At 35.9% G+C, this 27,174-nt stretch overlaps 1 protein-coding gene across 18 annotated transcripts in view; it reads right to left on the reverse strand.

Moving 5' to 3' along the window:
* LOC127151929 (formin-binding protein 1) overlaps positions 1–27,174 on the reverse strand; it is an 88,632-nt gene that overhangs the window by 54,702 nt on the left and 6,756 nt on the right. For 3 of the 18 annotated variants that reach the window (XM_051092255.1, XM_051092262.1, XM_051092253.1), the window contains exon 1: positions 24,061–24,324. The exons of 1 other annotated variant lie outside the window; for it this stretch is intronic. In XM_051092255.1, the coding sequence (XP_050948212.1) occupies positions 24,061–24,108 (48 nt within the window). In that variant the 5' untranslated portion in view covers positions 24,109–24,324. Of the gene's footprint in view, positions 1–24,060; positions 24,330–27,174 lie in introns of those variants that run through there. 14 more of the 18 variants (XM_051092259.1, XM_051092258.1, XM_051092267.1 and 11 more) reach the window with 12 other exon arrangements.

Raw genomic sequence — 27,174 nt, forward strand, 5'->3', positions numbered from 1 at the left:
GGATGCTCGGCTGTCTGACATTTTCAGCATGCAAGCATGTCTATGAGGTGCTACAAGTGCAAGAGAAATTCAGACTACAAAGTCCTCATCTTTGAAACTGCAACCAACAGTAAAGACGCTCTGCGTCGCTGTTTAAGTGGGTAGATTTTGCAAATCACGAGGCGACAAAGTATTGAAAACATCAAAACTAAAAGTCACTTTGTAGGGACATCCCCACATGGAAAACTTCTTCATAGGGGGACTAAATAATGTGTTTTTTCACATCTAAGAATAGCACGAATGTACTTTTGGCTCAGTTGGTTTAACATCAAAATAAAGGTTAGGGTTGGTATCATCTAATTTACATATGCCATTACATATTTAGCAGACACACGCATCCAAAGTGACTTAAAAATGAGGAACAGTACAACAAAAGTACTCAAAAGACTCATCCTAAAAAATTACCATAAAAAGTAAAAGTAAAGTGTTATAAATAAAGTTAGTTTGTGCAGTTTTACTGAGAAATATCATAAACGCAACCAATGCAATGTTTCCTATTAAAACTCTATATAATATAATGCAGTATTCCAACACAAAAGCATTAGCATATTCATTTACCCTCTGAGTCGACAATATTTTAGTCCATGATTCTTTGAATGATGAAGCGGCACCCATCTCCACTGTGCTCAAACCAGTTCTAAAATCAAAACCAGGACCAAGACCGCCTGCACGGAACAAACCAGCACAATTCTCCAGTCAAAACCAGTCCGTCCGCCAGTATCAAATGCTGAATCCAGCAGTACAATGGTGGATTATAATCCAGAGTCCATCTCTATCCACAGATTAAACCCCGCAAACCAGCATAAAGCAGACATACTCCACATCTGGAGCTGATCCAACCAGCGTCTGGGCGCCAGATTTACAGTAGTTCCATTTCTTAATTCAAACCCAGACATTAGCAGCGACCAAAGAGCACCAGACAGATCCGGCGCAGCTCCCGAAAGCAAGTGATACACTACCTGAAGAGAAATTTACATTCATATTTACATCAGTTATTTAGCAGAACTTTCTATTTAAAGCAGCATACAAATGAGGAACACGACAACAATAGGTGTTGTACAACATATGCCATTCGTCGCTTAGAATTTACAGTAGGTTTTGAGGTTAAGCATTAAAATGTTTCTAAACCTTCCACTTTGGTTGTGCAAATGTTAAAACCCCAGGTTTCTTAATCTAAGTCTTAATGTAACTGTGTTAATGTTACATAACAAACATAATATAATGATGTCCTTCATAACGTATTGTGTTAATACTGATTACAAACTACATAGTAGTTAGTAACATAATCTGTCGAATTACACATATTAGGTAATGTGAGTACTTTTGGATTACTTTTAGATTACTTCTGAAGAAAATATTTTCCGTTCTTTGTTATCAACATCCAAAAGTGCATTAAACGCTACATTACGTCAAGATTTCCCATACATAAAAAGCTAATAATGAAATCAAAATGTCTTTAAAATATAATGTAATCTAATTTTAAGTACATAACTTTTGTAATCGGATTACATAACCTAGATTACATGTAATTATTTACTACCCAGCTCAATTAACAAGTAGGCCTAACAATTTAAAATCACATATAAATGACAATAATACTGCAAACTATTTCTAAAGAAGTGTCATAAATTGCAAATTTTGGCTCCAACGGACATTCAAACAAAGTTCTGCAAAGAACGTTGCCTCTAAACAGTATGAGAACATTTATCAAATACTATTAACATGATATGGAACGTTTGTTCATAACATTTTCATGATGTTTACATTGTAACGTTCTCTGATAGGCGGTAGAGATGCTGGAATGATTATATCCGCTGTACTCCAGCAGTGGCGACGTGTGCAATAACATCCCGCCATGCACGGCGAGTTGGCGAGTTAATGAGGGTCATGAAGGGCCACCAGCCGACCCTGAACAGAGAGCGAACAGATTGCAGAGCACCTGCATCCGCTGTGGACTCGTCTACTGGATGGAAACGAGGTATCGGGGAGAGGCTGAGCACTAATACATGCTCAGATGTGAGCGCCTGAGCTGCATGCGTGTAAAAATCAAAGCTCTGCCAGGTGGTGACTGAGCAACTGGAAGAAGAAATGGAGAGAATGACTCAGAGTGAGTGAAAGAGAAAGAAAGGAATTTAAAAGACGTCTGATATTTAAAACCCCCCTGGAGTCTTTTATCCATAATAAGAAGAGACATAAGCACAGTTTCATGCATGCACATACCAAAACAGTTAGTCCTTATTTAATCACTCATGACTTTGAATATACTGCACAAGTCATATGGTCTACTAAGTGATCACATAAAGCAAACTGCATAGTACCTACCCAGAAAAAAACAGTAACCATCCTTTTTGGGTGGTTGCTATGATGTAGCTAGGGTGTTCTTGGTGGTTGCAACTGCATAGCAACCACCCAAAAAAGCCAGTAATCAACCAGAACAGGCAACTGCATAGAAAGCACCCAGAACGCCCTAGCAACTGCATAGTTACCACCCAGAAAACCCAGTAAGTACCCAGAACACCCAAGCAACTGTGTAGAAACCATCCAGAATGCCCTAGTAACTGCATAGCAACACCTCAGAATGCCCTAGCAACAACATAGCATCTGTCTATCAATGTCCCAGAAACCACCCAGAACAACCTAGCAACTGCATAGCAACCAGAAAAAACGGTAAGCACCCGAAACACCAAAGCAATTGTGTAGAAACCACCCAGAATGCCCTAGTAACTGCATAGTAACCGCTCAGAACACCCTAGCAACTACATAGAAAACACCCAGAACTCTCTAGTAAGCATCTGTCTATCAATGCCCCAGCAACCACCCAAATACCCTAGCAACTGCATATCAACCATTCAGGAAACCCGGTAAACACCCAGAACACCCAAGCAACTATGTAGAAACCACCCAGAAAATCAACTCCTCAGAAGGCCCTAGCAACCACATTGGAAACACCCAGGACTCTCTAGTAAGCACCTATCAATGCCCCAACAACCACCCAGAACACCCTAGCAACTGCGTAGCAACCACACAGAAAACCCAGTAAGCACCCAAATCATTCAAGAAACTATGTAGAAACCACACAGAACGCCCTAGTAACTGCATAGCAGCCCCTCAGAACACCCAGAACTATCTAGTAAGCGTCTGTCTATCAATGCACCATCAACCACCCAGACCACCCTAGCAACCCCTCAGCAACCGCACAGAAAAAACAGTAATAACCCTATCCTGGTCAGCACTACGCAGTTGCTTAGGGAGTTCTAGGTGGTTGCTACTTGGTTGTTGGGGTGTTCTTGGTGGTTGCCATGCAGTGGTACAATGCCCTAGGAACTGCATAGCAACCATCCAGAAAAAAAAACAGCAATCACACTTTCTGGGTGGTTGTTATACAGTTGCTAAGGTGTTCTGGGTGGTTGCTATGCAGTTCGTGGTAGCAGCTGCATAGCCACCACGTAGAACATCCAACAACTGGAGAGCAACCACATAGAACGCCCTAGTAACTGCATAATGACCACTCAGAACACCCTAGCAACACCGTCTTCAACAGTTTGTGTTTTCAGGCCCCCAAAATGCTGTTGTATTATAAAATAACAGCCAAAACACAAAAAGTGTCCTGTTTTAGTTAAAAATGGTGTCGTATAAATGCCCCCTAAGGTGCACTATTTCTTTAAACACACAAATGCGCTCTTACGATCCATGTGATGATGTCATCTGGATTCTGAATCAAAAATGAGGTCATACTCGAGTCTACATATGGAAGAAACAGCACATTTTTCATAACAATTATTCTCATGAGCACGGCAGAATGCTGTAATTCAGCCTGAAATAAAACACACAATTGCACAAAAACACGAGCATGAGAATAGCTGTATGACATATATTCCATCATCCAGAAACACATGCACACACGCCTCCTCTCTCTCTATAAATAGGCACTGTGTGCTCTGATGGGACACCCAGAAATCCTAGAGTTCACTCGTCTCTCATGAACTCATTAAATCCAAAGACTCTGAAGAGCAGAGCAGTAGTCAGACACTGAGATCCTGTCTGTAAACACAGCAGAGCTGACAACCATTGCCATTACACATGTATTACACTTAAACTTTGGCATGTTTAGCCTGTTAATGTTTTCCTCTGATCATGTTGGCTGAACCACCCAAATTCACTAGCAACTGCATAGCAACCACCTACAACGCCCTTGTTACTGAATACCCAGAACACTCTTGTAAGCACCTACCAACACCCGAGCAACCAATCCTACCATAGCAGCTGCATAGCAACGACCCTGAAAAAACAATAATCACCCTTTCTGGGTGCTATGCAGTTGCTAGGATGTTCTGAATGATTGCTTATGCTATGCAGTTCCTAGTAACTAGCAACTGCATAGCAACCACCCAAAAACCCCTAGTAACTGCATAGCATCCCCTCAGAATGCCATAGCAACTGCAAAGCAACCATCCAGAATGCCATAGCAACCACATAGAAACACCCAGAACAGTCTAGTAAGCACCTATCAACCCCTAAGCATCACCTAGAACGCCATAGCAACAGCACAGCAACCACCCAGAACACCCTTACAACTGAATACCCAGAACATTCTGGTAAGCACCTACCGATACACAAGCAACCAACCCCACTCTAACAACTAGTAGCTAGCAACTGCATAGCGACCACCCAAAATGCAATAGCAACCATCCAGAAAAAAAAAACAGTAACAATTTCTGGGTGGTTGCTATGCAGTTGCTAGGGTGTTCTGGGTGATTGCTAATGCTATGCAGTTTCTAGGAGCTAGCAACCACCCAAAAATCCCTAGTCACTGCATAGCAACCCTTCAGAATGCCCTAGCAACCACATAGAAAATACCCTGAACACTCCAGCAAGCACCTGTCAATGCCTAAACAACCACCCAGAACACCCATGCGGTTGCTAGGGTGTTTTGGGTGATTGCTAATGCTGAGGAGATCCTAGGAGCTAGCATTAAATGCCCTAGTAACCACACAGCAACACTTCAGAATGCCCCAGCAGCTGCAAACAACCATTCAGAATGCTCTAGCAACTGCATAGCAACCACTCAGAAAATCCAATAATCACTCAGAATGCCCCAGCAACTGCATAGCAACCATCCAGGAAAAAAAAATTACATTTGTTGCAAGAATGTTCTGAGAGGTTGTTATGGAGTTGCTAGGGTGTTCTGGGTGGTTGCTATGCAGTTCCTAGTAGCAACTGCATAGCCACCACCCAGGAACACCCTAGCAACTGCCTAGCAACCACCCAGAAAAACCAGTAATCACCCAGAATGCCTAAGCAACTGCATAGCAACTACACAGAATGCCCTAGTAACTGAAAGCCCTAGCAACCGTATAGCAACCAGCCAGAAACCGTAGTAGTCGCCCAGAAAACCCTAGATACTCCATAGCCACCAGCCAGAAAGCCATAGTAATCACCCAAAATGTCCTCTTATCTGCATAGCAACCACACAGAATGCTCTAAGAACCACCCAAAACACCCTAGCAACTCCATAACAACCTCTCAGAACATTCTAGCAACCACCCAGACCACCCAAGTAACCACTTCTCAATACTCTCGCATCCATTTACAGAAATTATAGAAATTAAAATGACAAGAATATTCTGAAAACTTTTCATGCTATTTTAGGAAGACTTGAAGTCTTACAGTAGAAACCATTACTGTAGTAAGGTATTTTGGTGAAAACACCACAGTTTTTCTCTCCACATTTCTGAAATCAGTAAATGTGTTTTTAATCAACTCTCCTGCTATGAACTCCGCAAACTCTCAACATCCACACAACATGATTCATTCTCCATCCTTGTGAAATCTGGCCTTAATTTAGCCAGAGAAACCAGCTTCATCAGGCTTCTGCTTTGGTACTTTGGGACGGGCCAATTAACCGCTACGCTAATAAAGATCTCCACTCATTTGCACAAATCACAGAGAGAGAAAGAGAGGAAACGCTAAATATATCACTGAATTTACGAGCCCAAACTACTGACCTCAGATCAGTCTGCTGCTTTGTCTCAGGTGGAACATGGTTATAAAGAACTGGGTGATCTGATCCCAGGTCAGTATTTCTTCTAAAATTGAAAACGTTTGCACTAAACAACTGAAGACAAAGTTTATTACATGCACTGTTTTTTTTTTTTTTTTTTAAATGTCATAATGGTATGTGTGATGCAACTTTGAGATGAGTAAACCTCAATCTGAAAATAAGCAGATCGTTTTATTGGTAGTTGTAAACGGTTTACTCAGGCTTGATCTCTGAGTAAACTGGACACACATGTTTGCATAAACACACACAGAGATGCTACTGACACAGATAAAACCACTTACAGGCCAACACGCTTTGTATAAACAGTGAGAGGCACATGGTGGTCAATTCTTGTAATTTAAAAAATAAAATAAAATGAAGACTTGAACTTCTAGAAAGTTAAAATAAAAAATGTTATAAAATACATAGTAAAGGGTAAATATGGTAGTTATTTCTAGGACATTCTAGGAAGATTACATATGATGGTCAGTTCTAGTTACTGTAAGATAAAATAAAATAAAATAAAATAAAATAGTAAAGAGTACATATAAAGTGATCATTTAGGAAGTTAAAATAAAATTGAAGTCACCCATAGTCTGCTAATTAGGAATCAGGAAACGTAAGTCTATAGGAGACCTGCAGTTCCACTGCTGATCTTTTGGGGCAGTAGAGAGTTACTTGTATACCTCTATACTGTCAGTCAACCAAAAAGCACTAAATGTTGTGAGCTTTTTATTTAATTACCAACAAAAGGAAATTTTCCAAAACTCCAAACACACTCACACTTCAAGTGCTCTGTTTTTGTTCATTAACTGACATCATGAAACTGAAACACTGTAAAACACCATCAACTTGAATTCCCCCAAAAATCACTGAGTCACACAGGTATACAAATAACTGTAAAAACTGCTTTGAGGGACCACAAAGTGAACAGCATCATACACATTATTATCACGAAAGGGCTGGTTCACAACACTGATCCAACAATACCAACATGGTTAGCATGGTTATCATGGTTTTTCTTCTTGCATGCAACAAACCAAAATGTCACAGGCTTTACAGTCACTTTATAACATCTATATCTCTTCTGAACTTTTAGTCAGAATGAAATATTATCATATGGTAAATTAGATTATTAATTTGCTCTATTTACTCTTCTGCCCTGAGGAACGTTAAAACTCTTGGCAGAATCCTGCTGACCTAAAAACAGTTGACACAGGAAGTGGCTTTGAAAAGGTGCAGACGTAGAGCACTGTGGTGACAGATGGGGAACACACGGGGTCAGTGTGATGATCTTATTAGCGCTGTTTGCTTAACAGACACGAATGATTCCTCAAATAACGTGGCCTACTGAGAAGTTAGTCCAGTTAGTCTTAACAGTTTCAGGACACACATTAGCCATGTTTACATGCAACTGAATAATCTGTTTGATGGCTCAATCAGATTGAAAAGCTTTCATGTAAACACCTTAGTCTATATGAATGAGCTTGATCCAAATTAAATTTCAACTGTATTGAAAGGGGTGGTCAACAGGAACCCAATCAGTGATCTGTATGTTTACATAGAATTTACATCGAATGAACTTGTTTATTTCCATCTTACAAACTGTTCATTGTGAGTACACTGCTATGCAGTTGCTAGAGTGATCTGAGTGGTTGATAGCGCGTTGCTATGCAGTTGCTAGACCAATTAAGGGGTTGATAGGGCGTTGCTATGCGGTTGCTGGGGTGTCTGAACATTGATAATGCGTTGCTATGCAGTTGCTGGGGTGATCAGTGTGGTTGATAGTGCATTGCTATGCAGTTGCTGGGGTGATCTGAGTGGTGGATAGCGCGTTGCTGTGCGGTTGCTAGACCGATTAATGAGTGGATAGTGCGTTGCTATGCAGTCGCTGGGGTGATCTGAGTGGTTGTTAGTGCGTTGCTATGTGGTTGCTGGGATGAACTGAGTAGTTGGTAGTCCGCTGCTATGCGGTTGCTGAGGTGAACTGATTGGTTGGTAGTGTATTGCTATGCACTTGCTGGGGTAAACTGAGTGGTTGATATTGCGTTGCTATGCGGGTGCTGGGGTGAACTTAATGTTGATAATGCGTTGCTATGTGGTTGCTGGGGTGATCTGTGTGCTTGATCTCACATTGTTACACAATGGCTGGGGAGAAATGGTTGGTAGTGCGTTGCTCTGCGGTTCCTGGGATGATTAAGGGGTTGATAGCATGTTGTAGTGCGGTTGCTGGGGTGATTAAGGGTTGCTTGAGCGATCTAGTACGTTGTCATGCTGTTGCTAGGTAAATCTGAGTGGTTGATAGGGTGTTGCTATGCAGTTGCTGGGATGATCTGAGTGGTTGTTTGTGCGTTGCTATGCGGTTGCTGGGGTGATCTGAGTGGGTGATTAGGCATTGCTATGCGGTTCCTGGAATTATCTAGGTGCTTGATTTTCAGTATTGGTCACTGAATATGTACTAAACATACGCTAAAAAAGCTCTTCTGACATAAGCAAAAATGACAGTTATACTCACAGTGAAGCTATCACATTGTTCGGAATAGCTGCGCATGTTAAAAAAAAGTGTGAATCGGATTTCTGAGTCTGAAACTGGATTGGATCGGACTGAAAATTAGTGCATGTAAACATAGCTATTGTCCATTATGAGTATGTTTGGTAGGGGTTTTTTAATCGTCATGAGATGTTTTGAAGTTATGCTCATTGTAGAAAATAGAAGCTTCTCTCTCTTCGTTCAATAGCCTCTGTTCATTGTGGCTGGCGCTTGTAGGAGGTTTGCATTCAGGGAGAAATATTTGTGAGATGTTGAGCAGTTTGTGTGTGTTTCTATGTGTGTGTGTGTGTGTTTTGTGCGAATGCCAGTCCATTGGTCTTTCACACAGGGTCTTTGTGCTACACAAAAAGGCAGAACAGAGCTACTGTAACCTCTTAGTCATGATACACAGAAGGGTCACACACACTTGGATGGTCCTATCACCAACATTTGTCTTAGTGACATAAAAACATTCAACATGAACTTAAACATCGTTTTTAGGCACAGTAGGGCATCATAACAAGTACAGTGCTCTGAAACTGCCCATCGATTTAAAGTGCCCAAGAGAGCATCACCACAACCGCTCCATAAACTCTGCCAGCATCATAAATGTCAAATGCTAACATAAAAATCCCTTTCTGCTACTGAGAGAAGGTCTCAGATGTTCATTAATCCACACAAAAGCAAAACACAGTAAAAACTGTGGGCGTTTAGACTTCTGAAGTTACCACTTGTTGCCAAGTAGTTCTGAGCAGTTGCAAAGGGTATTCAGTGTGTTGCTATGGGGTTGCTAGAGCATTCTGAGTGTTACTATATGGTTGCTAGGGTAATATAAGTGGTTGGTTGCTACTAGGGTGATCTGATAGTTTAATAGCACATGGGGGTTACTGGGGTGATCAGGGGGTTGACAGTGCATTGCTATGCAGTTGCTGGGGTGATCTTAGCGCTTCATAGTGCGTTGCTATGCAGTTGCTGGTGTGATCTGAGTGGTTTATAGTGCGTTGCTATATGGTTGCTGGGGTGATCTTAGCACTTCATAGTGCGTTGCTAAGCGGCTTCTGGGGTGATCTTAGTGCTTCATAGTGCATTGCTATGCGGTTGCTGAGGTGATCTGAGTGCTTTATAGTGCGTTGCTATGTGGTTGCTGAGGTGATCTTAGCCTTTCATAGTGCGTTGCTATGCAGTTGCTGGTGTGATCTGAGTGGTTCAAAGTGCGTTGCTATGTGGTTGCAGGGGTGATCTTAGCGCTTCATAGTGCGTTGCTATGCAGTTGCTGGTGTGATCTGAGTGGTTCAGAGTGTGTTGGTATGTGGTTGCTGGGGTGAGCTTAGCACTTCATAGTGCGTTGCTATGCGGTTGCTGGGTTGATCTGAGTACTTTATAGTGCGTTGCTATGTGGTTGTTGGGGTGATCTGAGTGCTTTGTAGTGCGTTGCTATGTGGTTGCTGGGGTGATCTGAGGGATTAATATTGTGTTGTTATGGAATTGTAAGACAGTGATTTTAGTATGTTACTATTTGTTTGTAAGTTACTAGACTGTTTCTGTGCTATTCTTGGTGGTAGCCAGGAATTTTCTAACTGTATTCAGAGAGACAGAGAGGGAACAGCAGAGAGAGTGATTTGCATTTTTACGCATTTCCTTATGCAACAGCATTATTTCTCAAAAAAGAGTAAATGAAGTGGTTTTGGGTGGAGTCCCATCTGTCTGTCACATTCAAAGCCACACCCACAAGTGAGAGCTGGAATTTGAGTCACTTTGACTGGAAGGCTGACACATTAACACACACACTCATGTTCACCCTGTGTGATCTCAGCCACACAAACTCACTTTTAAGCTTTGCTGATGTGTACTGGAAAAAGTTCAAGCTGACACAAGACAAACCACCATGATAACTAGCCTCCAAGAATGGTGATGAAATTCACTAAGATCACAGTTCATCCACTCCGATCCATCAGAATCAAATTCACTGATTAAAAATTAATTAGTAATTGTCGATTGAGCCTTCATTGATCCTTACATGTCAATTTCAGTACAAACCAGTGAAACCTTTCCATCAGCTATTATCGTCAATTTCAATTAACTCTTGTGACTTTAAATGGTTTTAGTACTCAAGCACTCTGGTCAAAAATGCTGAGGCCAAATTCATTAAAAATATATATTTTTAAATTATTTAAAAAAATAAAATTAACAAAAAATTATTATTTTTTTTTAAATATAATTCATTAACATATTATTAATTGTATTACTATTTCATAAATAGTATCATATAGGAATAACTTAATTAAACACCCTACCTTTGGGAGATCTGAACTTTAAGAGTTATTTTTTCAAATATTTAAATTTGTTTTCAATTTGAATAAAATCCTTAGGAACAAAATATTTTTCTTCAGCTTAAAATTAATACAAAATCAAAAAGTAGGAGGAAATTAATTCTTTAAATTGTTTCATTAAAGCCGACTGGACTTCAAATGGTAGAAATTAGTATCCTAAGACAATGATTAAATATATAATTTTGAAGCCATCATACTAAATATTTTAACACAGAATGCCACATTTGACCAATCAGAATCAAGTATTCTAAAACGTCATTTGATAAATTGTATACTGTAGTAATTATAAAACCAGTCTAGTTTTTGAGGGATGCCGTCGCTATGACTACTCACACTGCTGACCATCTTCATCTCCAGGAGATTCTGCAGGTACTCCTGCAACGGGGTGAGAGGCAGAGGGGCCGGAGGGTCCGGTTCCTCCAGGAACCAGCGGAGCGAACCCACCGACCGCCGTCTGTTCAGGAAATCATACAGTTGTTCGTGCATCATCACAAGTGTAACACGCAAAATCAGCGCAGAGTGAGAAAATATTACGAGAAATACGTAAAAATGACACAGACAGATAAACGTCTAAAAAGTCGAGACAAAGGGAAAGAAATGAGTTCCAGCTCTGAGCCACTGTGGAATGTGGCCGATTACCCATCAAGCACTGGGAGATTAAGCAACGCTGTGAACTTTGCTTGATGCCGTTTTTGCTATTAAGCTGATTATTGGCTAGAATTCAGCTCAAAGAAACACACAAATATTGTGAAGTTGCATCACCAATGCAGTTTTATTGCCAAAAACCCAATCCCCAGACTGATTTGTGCAACTCAAACACACTCGACTCATTGTTGAATTTCCAGCTTTTATCCATTTTGTTCTCCTGCCTAATGATCCTTTTAATTACGTTACATAAGTCAGGTTCTGACTTCACCTTTGAGGATCTTAAAACTGAAATTTCCACAGGTAATGAAACTCAGAAATGAAACTATGAAGATGTTGTGGGTCATAGCGTGATATTACACACTACCGGTCAGAAGTTTGAAATAGTTATGACTTTTGAAGTCTCTTATGCTTACCAAGCATTTGCATTTGCATTGCAACTATTTTCTATTTGAATATATTTTAAAATGTAATTTATTCCTGTAATGCAAAACTGAGTTTTTTTTTCCGTAAGAGCATCATACGAAGCAATACAACTGTTTTCTACATTGATAAAAATATCAAGCAGCAAATCATGGATCATGTGACACTGAAGACTGGAATAATGATGCTGAAAATTCAGCTTTGCATCACAGAAATAAATTACATTTTAAAATATATTCCCATAGAAAACAGTTCTTTTAAATTGTAATAATATTTCACAATATTACTGTTTTAACTGTATTCTTGATTAAATAAACACAGCCTTGATGAGCATGAGAGACTTAACAAAATAAAACAAACTCCAGTGGTTGGTCACTTAACATGTTAATAAAATATACAGGCTCTCAGTCTCTTCCTGTCTAAGTGGGCAGTTCTTGGCCAGAAAAAGCTTCAAATTGGCCCAGACTTGACTTTGACCGTGAAAAGTCTGGCTTGGCAGCACTAGAAGTGGCCAGACTTTATGCATTTGGTCTGTCGGCATGCTGCTACTGGTGTCTGTCCTGTCGTATTCTGGACTGCCTCTGAAAATACATCTTTATAGAAGGTCGCCCAGTCTTTAGGAAATACAAATAGACAGACAGACAGACCAGCTGTTGGAGCATAGTGCACATTTATGTGTGTTTCGTTAACAGTGGTACGCTCAGGGAAAACACAGCGTGCTTGAATATGTGTGTGCGAGTGACAGGGAAAGTATACTGGGTATGTGAGGTATGTGTGCCAGCGGAAATCTGATACACACTCAACCACACACACACACAGTTCCATGTGCTAAATACACAGCCACTTTAAAACTTCCTACATGTGTTGTGAACTATTAAAAGGTGAAGAGTTTTAAGTCAAGGTTTGAAACTCATTTTACTTTCATTGTGCGAACGAATTCCAAGTGAAATGGGATATTCAATCAGAATTACATCGAGAACGGATTGGGTGGTGGAAAGTGTCTCTATCCACCTAATTTTTCCGTAAGAGCGGGCATGGCCATTTGTAAATTTAATGTTTATGGCTTCCGGCGTCATTCGCTTCCAGCTATTTTTAGCTGTACAAAACAGCTCATTTTCCTGCTTGATATTGCAAACCGATGTGTCTTACCATATTATTTTAATTTATTATCTTAATTATAAACACACTGGTTTATAGTGCAAACATTTTACCATTTACTGCACTTCTTCTCATTATTTCCATACAACGGATAATGAACCGTAAGTCTCACACATTCCCGCATTGAAAAATAAGGTGGATATGAAAAGCGGTTTTGGGGGGAGGGGCTAAAACATGAGGGGCCTCGATGATGTCAGCAGAAAAGAAAGTCGTTTCAGTGGCGGAAAAGGTTAGTGAAGATTTTGAAGACATACTAGTGTTATTATTGTTTACGAAAACTAAAATGAAAACTAAATGGAAAAAATAGTTAACTGTCTGAAATAAAGATAAAAAATAAACAACGACTTAAAGTTACTAAAACTCCAAAAAGAAACTAAAATAAAATACAAAATGTATTTATATTATAAAACTTTTTCATTTGCATTAGAAAATAAAAACATCACAAGTTAGCAGTAACACTACTGTGCTGTGAGAAACTGAATGTCAAATAAACCTTTTCAAATGATACCATCTGTAACTCTAGACCACAAAACCATTTATAAGTAGCACAGGTATATTTGCAGCAACAGCCAAAAATTGTATTGGGCCCATTGTATGGGTCAAAATTAGTTTTTCTTTAATGCAAAAAAAAAACATTAGGATATTAAGTAAAAATCTCATTCCATGAATATATTTTATAAATTTCCTACCATAAATATAGCAAAACTTAATTTTTAATTAGTAATATGCATTGCTAAAAATTTAATTTGGACAACTTTAAAGGCGATTTTCTCAATATTTAGATTTTTTTTGCACCCTCAGATTGATGATTTTCAAATAGTTGTATTTTGGCCAAATATCCTAACAAACCATACATCAATAGAAAGTTTGTTTATTCAGCTTTAAGATGATGTATACATCTCAAATAAAAAAAAAAAAAAATTACCCGTATGACTGGTTTTGTGGTCCAGGGTCACATTTAGTGCATGAACTAAAATATTAAAACCAAAATAAAAATTGTAAAAAAAAAAAAATACATATATTGAATCTAGAAAACTTAAATAAATAAATAAACTACCAATAATAGAAAAAAATTCTAAACTGAAAAAATGCATATTTAAAATTAAATTATTAACTAATTAAATTCTAATTTAATTATGTATGTAGATATTATATATATGTATATATATATACATATACATTTAAAACAATTTAAAACAAATTAATTATATTAATTATATATTATATTATTATATTAATTATACAATTTAAAACAAATTAATTATATTTTAAAAATATAATTTAATTTAAAATAATAATGTTTTTCTTTGAAATAACATGCAACATAACACAAATAATAAGATCATGAATGTTCGTTAAGAAAGTAAATAGGGTCAATTCTGATGTCTTTTTTACTTTAAAGTGAATTAAAGAGTTTAAATTCAGACAGATCTTGCGGCTGATATTGCATCCTGTCAATGACAAACTAACAAATTGATATCGATCATTCACATTCACTTCACACACACACAAACACACCTTCCTGTCTCTTCATAAATAGGTCGGTTATGTTCAGGGCAGGATATGAGATGAGATGCCTTCTCAGGTTTAGTGCCTCTCCATCATGAAACACACACACACACACAACACTGTTTTTGCACTGATAGCAATGGCTGACAGGCTGAAGTTTAGGCAGGAATGCTTAATGATCAAAGGTTGGATGGTAATCCAAGGATTCAACTCGCAGACCTAAAGAGGTGAGAGTGAAATGCTAAATTTAGACACACACACACACACACTAAGAGAAAGAGAGTACTTGGATTATCACCAGCACTTAGATACCGAAGACGGAAAGTAAACTCCTCTTCCGCTCAGCTAGTAATCAGATTTAAAAACAAGTATACATTAAGAGAAGAGCCATGAATCCTTATTAATGCTAAATGGAAGATGTCACCGTAAAATCACCAAATCACCCAGACCAGAGAGGGCGCTGTTTACATCCTATGAGCTGAAGACTGGAGTAATGATGCTAAAAATTCAGCGCTGCATCACTGGAATAAATTACATTTTTAAAATATATTCAAATAGAAAACAGTCATTTTAAATTCTAATAATATTTTACTATATTACTGTTTATTACTATGCAGCACTAGTGAGTATAAAAGACTTTAAAAATCATTTGAAAATCTTACCCACTTCAAAGTTGAATGGTAAAATACAAATCAAATACTTTTCTACAAAGGTCATGCACTTCTGAAGATCTGTCTAAAGTACTAATGATTTAGAATGACCGAAATAAAAAGAGAATATAAAAGGAAAAGGCATAAGCTAGACAGAAGGAAGAAACTCATGTAGGATGAGGTAATCTATTGTTCAGATGCTTTTAGTGAAGGGAAATTTAATGGTTTTTCACTTTGCAGAAATCACGGAGCCAAATTTCAATAAAACTCCTTCCATGTACTCCACCTGCAGCTCACATCGCACACCACAACCACATCTGGCAACTCACTCATCAAATAACCAACATCTGGCAACCCTATTAACCGCAGCTGTGAGTGTGAACGAAACTTAAGAAGATTTACCGCCAAAATAACCGACAACTTAACTAGTGTTACTAATTTAAAATTTAAATAATTTATATGGGAACGTTAGAAGCTTTAAGCATCTTTGACATTTTATTTATTTATTTCATTCTATTTTTTAAGTACATTTTAATGATCAGTCACAACTTTCTCCTTCACATTTATATTAAGAGTGAAAGCCCAAAAACCGCTTGTCTTCTAGTTCTTTTTGTGTCTAATAAACTGAAATGGGCACTTGTAACTGCTTCCTGTTTCTGCCTCTCACTTCCTCTCCCACAACGACGCAAGAAAGACAATCTCTGCCTTGCAATTGACCACAAAAGTAAAATTAAACCACGAATTATTCTGGATTTTAAAATAAGTTAAAACTTATAAAGAAGTACCACTATATTTGTCACACTGCACAGCGATTTTGTTAAAATATCATATTTTCTGTCAGTTAAGTATGACTAAAATCGTTACTAGTGCTGTTTTTATAGGCGCTGCCAAAACACTATGGTTGCCATGGCCATAAGCGGAGCCTTGTTTGATTGATCATGCTATGGGATGGTTTCCACGGTAATGAACTGTTCTGTGATTGGACGAGAGCAGGACAGGATGGAATGTCAGGTTCTAAAGAGGAAGTCATTGAGTTCATTACATGGACAAACATGGAACTGAGAAATGAGAAGTCTTTCTCTAAAAAAGGCTCATACACGTGTCACACTTTAAGGACTTTTTAGTGCACTCGCAACCATTACAATAACTATACTAATATAATACTTACTATTTCTGCAGTATGCAAATTGCGCACCAGGTTTGTTATTGGACTAAAACTGAAAAAAAAGGAATATGAAATAAAATAAACTTTAACTTAAAATATCTAAAAATAATTTCATTTCAGGTAGCTGCCAAGGCAACTCTAGTGCTGTGCAACAATTAATCGCGATTAATCGTGATTAAACACATCCGAAATAAAAGTTTTGTTTACAAAATATATGTGTGTGTACTGTGTATATTTATTATGTACATATAAATACACACACATGCATGAATAAATTTAAGTACAATATGTTGTTTCTATATTAAATATATTTATATATAATATTAATTATATCAATAAAAATATATACATGTATATACATGTAAATATTTTCAAAATATAAACTGTATGTATTTATATATACATAATAAATATACAGTACACACATATATTATTTATATTTTAAAAACTATTATTTTAAATGTGATTAATCACTGCACAGCATTAAATTATCATTACTAAATATATCATATTTATTAAATTTATAATATAATAAATATAATTAACATATTTAAATATATTTATTTTAGTTTTAAAAATTTAAATGACTAAATACAGACGTTTTTTTTAAACCTCCAAAAAACAAAAAAACCCACAAAATAATTACTAAAAAATATATATATATATTAAAAGAAAACATAAATGTGAATATAAAAACGAATTGCTGTATTAAAAAAATATATAAATACAAATTAAAAAATACTTATAATAAAAAAACTATAACAGTAGTCAGTGATACTAAAATTACACTTGTGTGCATAATATGCAAAAATCGCATAGCCAAAATGTATAGTTATGGAATAGCTATGCACAAATATATATAAATGTGCAGTAAACAACAGAGCACACTGCACACTGTAACCCATAATGCAATGCATCTCTAGTCTACATCTCTATTTTGACTAATGAAAGTTAAAACATATTTATGCAAAATGCAATCAAAAATGCAAAATAACCATATTTATTTTAAGAGGGAAACCGGACGCCACTCACGTGCAATATGACGAGGTCATGTGACAGCAATGTTGCGTAGTACTTCATGATGCATACTGTTTCACATGCTATTTTTGTTAGTATAGCGTATATCCTGCACAGTGTTTAGTAAGCATAAAGGTTCTATTTCGCACACAATCAAAGTCTATTTTAATTCTTAAAGCCAAGGACTAGGGCAAAAGCGACTGACGTTATGATAAACCAATCAGAAGCAGCTTGGGAATAGAATGTGGGTTCACAGCCAAAGAGAGGAACTGACAGCTTTATCAGAGTTTCCCAGAGTTTCTCAACTCACAAAGCTGCTATTCATACACACTGTTCATGTGTGTCGTCAGAAAGATCACATTGCGTTATCAACCTGAGCAAATCGGTTTATAATGCTGCTAGCAGACGAGCTCAATCATTGCCAATAAAGCAAACTCAAACAGCAGATCTTACAAAAACTGATATATAATGGTGCTGAAAGTTGCTAAAAATTCTGAAATATTTTTACAATTTAAAATAACCATTTTTAATTTGAATATGTTTTAAAATGTAATTTATTCCTGTGATGAAAAGCTGAATTTTGAGCATCATTATTTCAAGCTTTAGTGTCACATGACCCGTCAGAAATCGTTCTAATAGGCTGAGCATTTATTTGAAATAGAAATTGTCACACTATAATATCTATATGTCACTTTTAATCAATTTACACTTTTGAACAGTACAGTACATTTTGTGAGTGGCACAACTCCGATTATTGATTTGCTTGCTAATCTCAGTCAGTCGTGAGTTCAAGATACTTTGCTTAATTCGAAACAGCGATGCACGTTTTCTCACCTTTGCATATATTAGAAGCATCGCTCGCACCGCACACAAATATTTATTTAGCAACCCTCAAGGGTCGCTAGGCAACAGCGAAGGAAGAAGGAAACACCAAAATGATTTTGAGTGCTACAAACACATCATTGATAATGGAGCTTCAAAATCTGTTATGCAAATGCAGTATGCACACGCACACGCACACACACACACACACACACACAAGAAAAAAGATCAAGTCCTTTGAGACATTCTGGTGACTGAATACCAAGACTATTTTTATAGAAGAAGTAAACATTTATTTCCGTTGATCTCAACAGAGCATTAAAGGAATGACTTATGAGTGAATCATTCAGAAGTGAATCAAATGATTCATTGAAAAGATTCAACTCAAAGGAACAATCTTCTCTTAAGAATCTTCTTGTATTTCAACAACAATTAAAAATAACTAAGGATTTGTACAACCAAGAAATCCAGAAAAACATAACATACCATAACACGCTTGGATGTAAAACACATATGTTATCTACAGGAGTCACACTGTCGAGGTTTTATTAGAGGCTTTGCGACTGCGTGCGGCACTCAGACGCAAATTACGGTAATTTACAGACTCATCTGTAATTTTAAACAAACACACATTTGTGAGGTGCCTCTGTGCAGGTAATTTCGACAAGTAAACAGCCTCTGAAACACACGCTCACATGTTTAAGGAAGTCGGGAGTCCTGACAAAAAGTCCCACAAGCAAATTTGTGAACAAACACGTCTAATTTTGGGATGAATGTCATCATGGACAGAACAGCATTAATAGCTGAGGTGTAAATGGAATATTTGCAGTATTCAACAGCTGAAACTCACATTTAAAGGGACGGTTCCCCAAAACGATAAAAATTCACCTCAGTCTTCATTTACGTTATTATGCAATTTAAAACCTGTATTATGTTTGTTTTTCACATAGAAAATAGAAGCTGACTTTATAGAATGTTCATGCAACTCTTTTTAATATAATGAAAGTGGATGGGGACTGGTCTTATTGGGTTCCAAAAATGACAAAAATCAATATAAAAGCACCCTAAATGTTGTACATACCACTCACATGTGTTGTATGTTTAAAAAAAAAAACAGAAAACAAGATTTATTGATGTTTCACTTCACTGGCATTAAATCTAATGTTATTTGCCTTGACACATTATATTTGAACATAATTTCATATGAGATTTCAGCAAATAGTGACTCTCTGTGAATCACTATTTCTGTGAATTTCTGTCAGTTTCTCACATAAAAGTTATCATATGGCTTCACAACTTATATATATATATACACACAAATTTGTAGACAAACAAGTCTAATTTTGGGCTAAATGTCATCATGGACAGAACAGCATTAATAGCTGAGGTGTAAATGGAATATTTGCAGTATTCAACAGCTGAAACTCACATTTAAAGGGACGGTTCCCCAAAACGATAAAAATTCACCTCAGTCTTCATTTACGTTATTATGTCATTTAAAACCTGTATTATGTTTGTTTTTCACATAGAAAATAGAAGCTGACTTTATAGAATGTTCATGCAACTCTTTTTAATATAATGAAAGTGGATGGGGACTGGTCTTATTGGGTTCCAAAAATGACAAAAATCAATATAAAAGCACCCTAAATGTTGTACATACCACTCACATGTGTTGTATGTTTAAAAAAAAAAAACAGAAAACAAGATTTATTGATGTTTCACTTCACTGGCATTAAATCTAATGTTATTTGCCTTGACACATTATATTTGAACATAATTTCATATGAGATTTCAGCAAATAGTGACTTTCTGTCAGTTTCTCTTATGGCTTCACAACTTATATATATATACACAAATTTGTAGACAAACAAGTCTAATTTTGGGCTAAATGTCATCATGGACAGAACAGCATTAATAGCTGAGGTGTAAATGGAATATTTGCAGTATTCAACAGCTGAAACTCACATTTAAAAGGACGGTTCCCCAAAAATGAAAATTTATCTCAGTCTTTATTTACTTCATCGTGTCTATTAAAACCTGTTTGATGTTTGTTTTTTTACATAGAACATAGAAACCGACTTTTTATAGAATGTTCATGCAACTCTTTGTAATATAGTGAAAGCGGATGGGGACTGGTCTTGTTGAGCTCCAAAAATGACAAAAAGCAATATAAAAGCACCGTAAACACAACTTATATATATGATCTGGACCACAAAAACAGCCATAAGGGGCAGTTTTCTGAAATTGAGATTTAGACATCATCTGAACGCTGATGTTTGTTAGGATAGGTCAATATTTGGTTGAGATACAACTATTTGAAAATCTGAAATCTGATTATTGAGAAAATCACCTTTAAAGTTGTCGAAATGAAGTTCTTAGGAATGCATATTAATAATCAAAAATTAATTTGGATATATTTATGGTAGGAAATTTACAAAATATCCTCATGGAACATGATTTTTACTTAATATCCTAATGATTTTTGGCAATAATTTTGACCCATACAATCGATGTATTTTTGGCTATTGTGACAAATATAGCCGCGCTATTTAAGACTGGTTTTGTGATCCAAGGTCACATATACACATTTAATATTTTTTAAATACTTTTATAGTGTGCTTTTGTCAGCTTTGGAGTCCAACAGTCCCAGTCCCCATCCACTTTCACTGTATCAGTGTTGTTGTTAACTAAAACTAAAACTATTAAAAATACTAAAACTATTAAAAATAATTAATTGAAATAAAGCTGAAATAAAATATAAATCTTACCTGGAAAACTTAGCATAACTAATTAAAAAATAAATTTAGCTGAAAATAAATTATTTCAGTTTTAGAAATGTAGTTATTTGTATTTTAATGTTAGTCATTTTAGTACTTAAACTTATTTTATTTAAATACAAAACTAAACACAAAAGAACATAAATTAAAAAAAAAATAAAAAAAATCTAAAATTAAAATGAAACTGAAAACATCAAAATATTAATAAATACTATAGTAAATAGTAAAATAACACTGCACAATTAAAAACAGGTGCAAGAACATTCCTCAAAACTTCTCCTTTTGTGGTCCACTAAATCACATGATTTTCAAATGACGGTTTAGAATTTCAATTTCGGAATACAGAGTAAGTTTAAAAGTTTCAGGTTTTATATGCATCTGACAAAACATCACCAAAGCATAGTGCATTCCTCAGATCAGGTGACCTACTTCAGGTGCACACTTCCCTGGTGAACGCTCGCTGCTTCTAGCACAGCTCTGCAATGCATTATGGGACTATGTCTAATTATTTCCCACTTTTGCTTGGTAATTTTCTCCTGTTCTCATTTAAAAACACTCACACACACTATTTTTAAGTTGTCTGCATGACCATAGACACACACTTTACACAAAAAACATACACACATGCAGCAGGAAAGATGTTGGCTCCAGTTACAGGGCAGAACGTGACCCCAGCAGCGGGACAGTGTGTGTGTGTGTGAGTTGGTGCACATTTGCTTGTCATTCCAGAGGGTTGGGCTCTGGTGTGTGTGTGTTTTTTTATGGAAGGGGAAGGCCTGTCCCAGTCTCGCAGTCTATTTGCAGTTCGCGTTAAGCAGCAGGGAATCTTTTTATCTTCAGTCTTCAGAAACAATCGTCTGGGTTCAGCGGAAACTTGACATCCAGATGATGCAAACGTCCACCATACGGGACAAATTTAACCTCCGTGTGCACGCCTGACCGTGTTTCATTGGTCTGCTAGATGTCTAACACACCAGCATGTGGCTACAGTTAAACAACTTGATCGCTACACCGAACCTTTCTCATTTTCTTTATATTTCATGCTCACACACACACAAAAGCAGAGAAAACACAACAAGTGTGTACTGCAGTCCTGCATTTCTGCACCTTTACACAAACACTTCATTACTTTCACTCAAAGATGCACAATATTTATTTTAGATTACTTTTTAGATTACTTTAGATTACTTTTTTAGATTACTTTCTGCAGTACAGCAAAAATGTAACACTTAAAAGCCGTATTTTTTAAATAAGCTTTCCTACACGGAAAAAAGGATCTATTTTTAAAAATTTAATTTAAAAATCGCTAGTAATTTTTTTCAAATAATTACAAAGAAACGGCAGGTAACACACTGAATTTAAGGAAAAACTGAGATACAAAAACTGAAATTGTATTTATTATGTATTTTTATTATGTAAAATATACTTTATTTACAACTTTAATGTCATTTTTAGAAAGTAAACATTTTTAATCAATGTTTTTTGTCAAAATAAAGATATTCAAATTTTATACTATACATTATAATGCTGCAATGGCTAAATTCACCTAAAGACGTTGATTTGACATTGACAAACACTATTCAAATTAGCTTTTAGTGTGTTGTGCTCATACAAAACTGTATTAATTTTAATAAAAATAAAAATAAATAAAAAATATCAGTACAAAATAATAAAGATTAGCACAAAATTTATATATTAGTGCATCTCAACCTCCACGTCTTTAAATGTATTTATTAAAAGTTATTTATTGTTATATATTATTTTTAGTTGTAAATAAAACACTCAAAGATGCACAATATTTATTTAAGATTACTTTTTAGATTACTGTTAAAATGTAACACATTTAGAGTCATATTTTAGACTTCCTATTTTGAAAAATAAAACATTTCATTTAAAAATTGCTAGTAAAATATACAAATAATTTCTAAGAAACAGCAAGTGACATGTTGAATTAAACAAAAACAGAAGAAGTTGGAAGTAGAAAGACTGAAATTGTATTTATTTTTTAAAAATGTACTCCATTCTTTGCTTTATTTACAACTTTGATGTGATTTTTATAGTGTAAAACTTTCTTATCAATGTTTTTTCTTGTCAGATGTTTTTTTCTTATTCAAAAGTCATTATATGTACATTATAATGTTAAATGTTAAATTTACTTAAAACACAATGTTGATTTGACATTGACAAAAACTATTTAAATGAGCTTTTAGTGTGTTATGCTCATACAAAACTGTATTAATTTTTAATAAAAATAAAAAGGTATCAAATATTATATAATTTTAAATGTTATTGCAAATAAGTACAAAGTATTATTAAATATTAGGACTAAATTTAAATAGTAGTGCATCCCAACCATATAATATATTGTTATATTATTATTTTTAGTTGTAAATAAAACATAAATGACCTGGAGTACATTTTACAAGAAAATTGTTCTTGTTTACTTCAGTGTGTTATTTATGTGTAATTACATATTAAATATACTAGCATTTTCTGAAATTGCTTCTACAACAATTTTTAGTGTAAAAATTAAGCATGTAATTCATGTGCCATTATTGTCACCAAACTAAACTTGCAAAAACTGTTTTCAGACTGGTTTCCCTATATACACGGCCCCTGTTTTCCATTGGTCAGACAAACAGATAGTCCCGCCCCCAAACGGAAATCATTGGTTAAATCAAATTTACAGGATTCTCAAAGAGCAATATTTTGAAAGCAGTGTTACACTTCTTTATGGAAATCAACTTGTGTATAGTATATGCATAATTGTCTCCAGGATAAATATCACATTTCACTTTTGAATCTCAATAGCCAAAACACCTTCTTATAATGCATAACCATGCTTCAACCAGTCAATATAATCAGTACTAAACAATGTCTCCACTGTAACTTCATATCAAAGCATACAGTGCACCAAATACAAGCACACACATACTCAAATTCACCTCAACTTACCCGTAACTGCTGGACTTTTAACAGCGTCTCTCCTTTAATAGGATCCATGACTCCCTAAAAGTCAACGGGTTGATATCCTTTCACTATTACAGTAGCCACACCCGAACGGGACAGCTGAGACGTCCGATCAGTGTGTCCAAATGTGACTATGACAGATGTGTGTATGTATGCGAGTGTGTGTGTGCGCGTGAACGTCCACCTTGCCTTATTCCCACACGACTGAGATCTTTACTTCAAACACTTAGAGACATTTACATGCAAATAGAAGTGAAAGCCCTAAAGGTTGCACTAAAGGTTATCAGTTATGTCATAAATGGTTTTCATTGTTTTATTTCCTGTTTCAAAGCAGAACAGAGATTTATGTCTATCATGTCATACACAGCTTTTCATTTGCTACTATTATATGATTATGATCTGACCTACCTATTCTTCTGGGTTCAACATTACTGAAAGGTTTATCCATCTGCTGATATACAAAAAACACATTCAAGTCAACAGGAAGCAGTGTTATTTTAGAATTATTTATATATTATTATAGTATTTATTCATATTTTGAATTTATATTTGAATTGTAATTTTAGGGATTTTTATGTGCTTTTGTCATTCTTATAAGTTAAAAATAAAAATAAATATTTAAAAAATATATTACAATTAACATTACTACTTAGCTTTAATTTATTTTTCATAAATGATAGGAAGTCCTCATAGATAGAATAAATATTCCTATACATACGCTGATCATTAGGTGCATTTCTTTTAGGTTGCTTTCAGTGTTGCTTAATTTTTTTTCTGCATTGCTGTTTACGTTAAACAGGTTTGCATGAGTATCAACATAGCAACATCCAGGAAATCATCCAAAACCACTTAGCATCACTGCGGCATCTTTCACGTCAATCAGAAATTGAAATATCTAGTTATGATACAGACTTGATCTGCTGAAAAATTGAGTAACATCCTATTGGACTGTTTCTGCAGGCAGCTTCTCAAATGTGCTGCAGTTATGAAATGTGCTTCTTGCTCTTTGTCTCTGTCTCTGAAACAATCACATGTTTTGCCACACTTGACTTCCCCTCTGAATGGACGCGTTTGTGAGCTCCCAGGCGGAGGGGCTCATACGCCTCAGGAAAGCCACAGAGCTCTTGTTTTCCTACTCAAGAGCTTGTTCTTGAAATTAAAGCATACTTCGTTTCTCAGATTTGCACTAATACGATGCACTATAAAATGCACTATAAAAACTATGAATCTATCACACAAAATACACACATATAAACTTTGTGTTTTTCGACATTGGAAACAAGCTTCTTTTTTCTTGTCCTTAACATTATTTCCATTTACCAATGTTGGATGTCAAAAATCCAATAAATGTAAAATGTGTTTAAGAGAGGAGAGAGCAATGGAAGACTAATTCTGTCTAGATGAATAAATGCTATAATTGTACAGCGATAAAGATTGTGAGAGATTCATAGATAGAACTATAGATAGAATGTCAGAACGACAGAGTGACAGAACTATACATAGAACAATAGACATACAGATAAAATAGAGCAACAGACAGAACTATAAATGAATGACAGATAGATAAAGCGACAAAATGCAATATAGAACAATATACAGACAGATCGATATATAGTATAATAGATAAGAGTGAAAAACTGATATACAGAATGACAGGTAGAATGATTGACAAAGTGACAAACTGATAGACAGAATGATAGAGCTCATAGATAGGATGACTGATAGAGCGACAAAACAATATATAGAACAACAGATGGATAGAACGAGATAGAGTGACAAATCGATAGATAAACTGATAGAGCTACAGAATGATAGACAGAACAACAGATGACAGCTGATGACAGATGACAGTACATTAGATACAGCAACAGAATGACAGATGGGTTGACAGAATGATAGATAGAATGATAGACAGATAGAGATGAAGGAGCAACAGAATGATATATAGAATGATAGATAGAACAGATAGGGCAACAAAACAACAGACAGAATTGTGTACACAGCAGCAGAACGATAGAGCAACAGAATGACAGAATGATAGATAGAACAACAGAATGATTGACAGAGCAACAGAATGATAAATAAAGCAACAGAATGATAGAACAACAGACACAGAAACAGAACGATAGCTAGTGCAACAGAATGAAAGAATAATAGATTTAACACTACACAGAGCGACAGAATGATAGATAGAATAACAGACAGAACAAGAGATTGCGCAACAGACAGAATGATGGATAGAGCAACAGAATGACAAATAGAATGAAAGAGAACAATAGAGAGTGGCAGATCGATAGAACAACAGACAGATAGAACAGATTGAGCAATAGAACAATACATAAAATGATAGACAAGAACAATAGAACGATAGATAGAGCAACAGAATAATGGTAGAATGATAGAACAATAGAAAGATCGACAGAATTATAGACAAAACGACAGACCTAGAACAGGAGAGAGCAACAGAACAATAGATAGATCGATAGACAGAGCAACAGAACGATAGATAGAGCAACACAATGACAGATGAAATGATAGATAGAACGATAAAACAACAGTACGATAGAGCGAAAGAGAACAATAGAGAAACAGAACAATAGATGAAACAACAGACAGAGCAAAAGAACGATAGAGCAACAGAATGACAGATAAAACAATAGAGCGACAGAACGATAGATAGAATGATAGACAGAATAGAGCAACAGAACAATAGAATAATAGAGCAACAGAATGAAAGAGCAAGAGAATGACAGATAGAATGACAGACAGATAGAATAGATAGAGTAATAGAACAACAGATAGAATGATAGAGCAACAGAACAATAGAGCAACAGAATGACAGATAGAACAGTAAAACAATAGATAGTGACAGATAGAACAACAGACAGAGAACAACAGACAAAGCAAAAGAACAATAGATAGAACAACAGAGCAACAGAACGATAGATAGAGCAACAGAATGACAGATAGAACGATAGATAGAACAATAGCTAAAATAACAGTACGATAGATAGAACGAAAGACAGAACAAAAGCAACAGAACAATAGATGAGAAACAACAGACAGAGCAAAAGAACGATAGAGCAACAGAATGACTGA

Source organism: Labeo rohita, chromosome 21 (assembly GCF_022985175.1).
Source record: "Labeo rohita strain BAU-BD-2019 chromosome 21, IGBB_LRoh.1.0, whole genome shotgun sequence".
Lineage (NCBI taxonomy): Eukaryota > Metazoa > Chordata > Actinopteri > Cypriniformes > Cyprinidae > Labeo > Labeo rohita.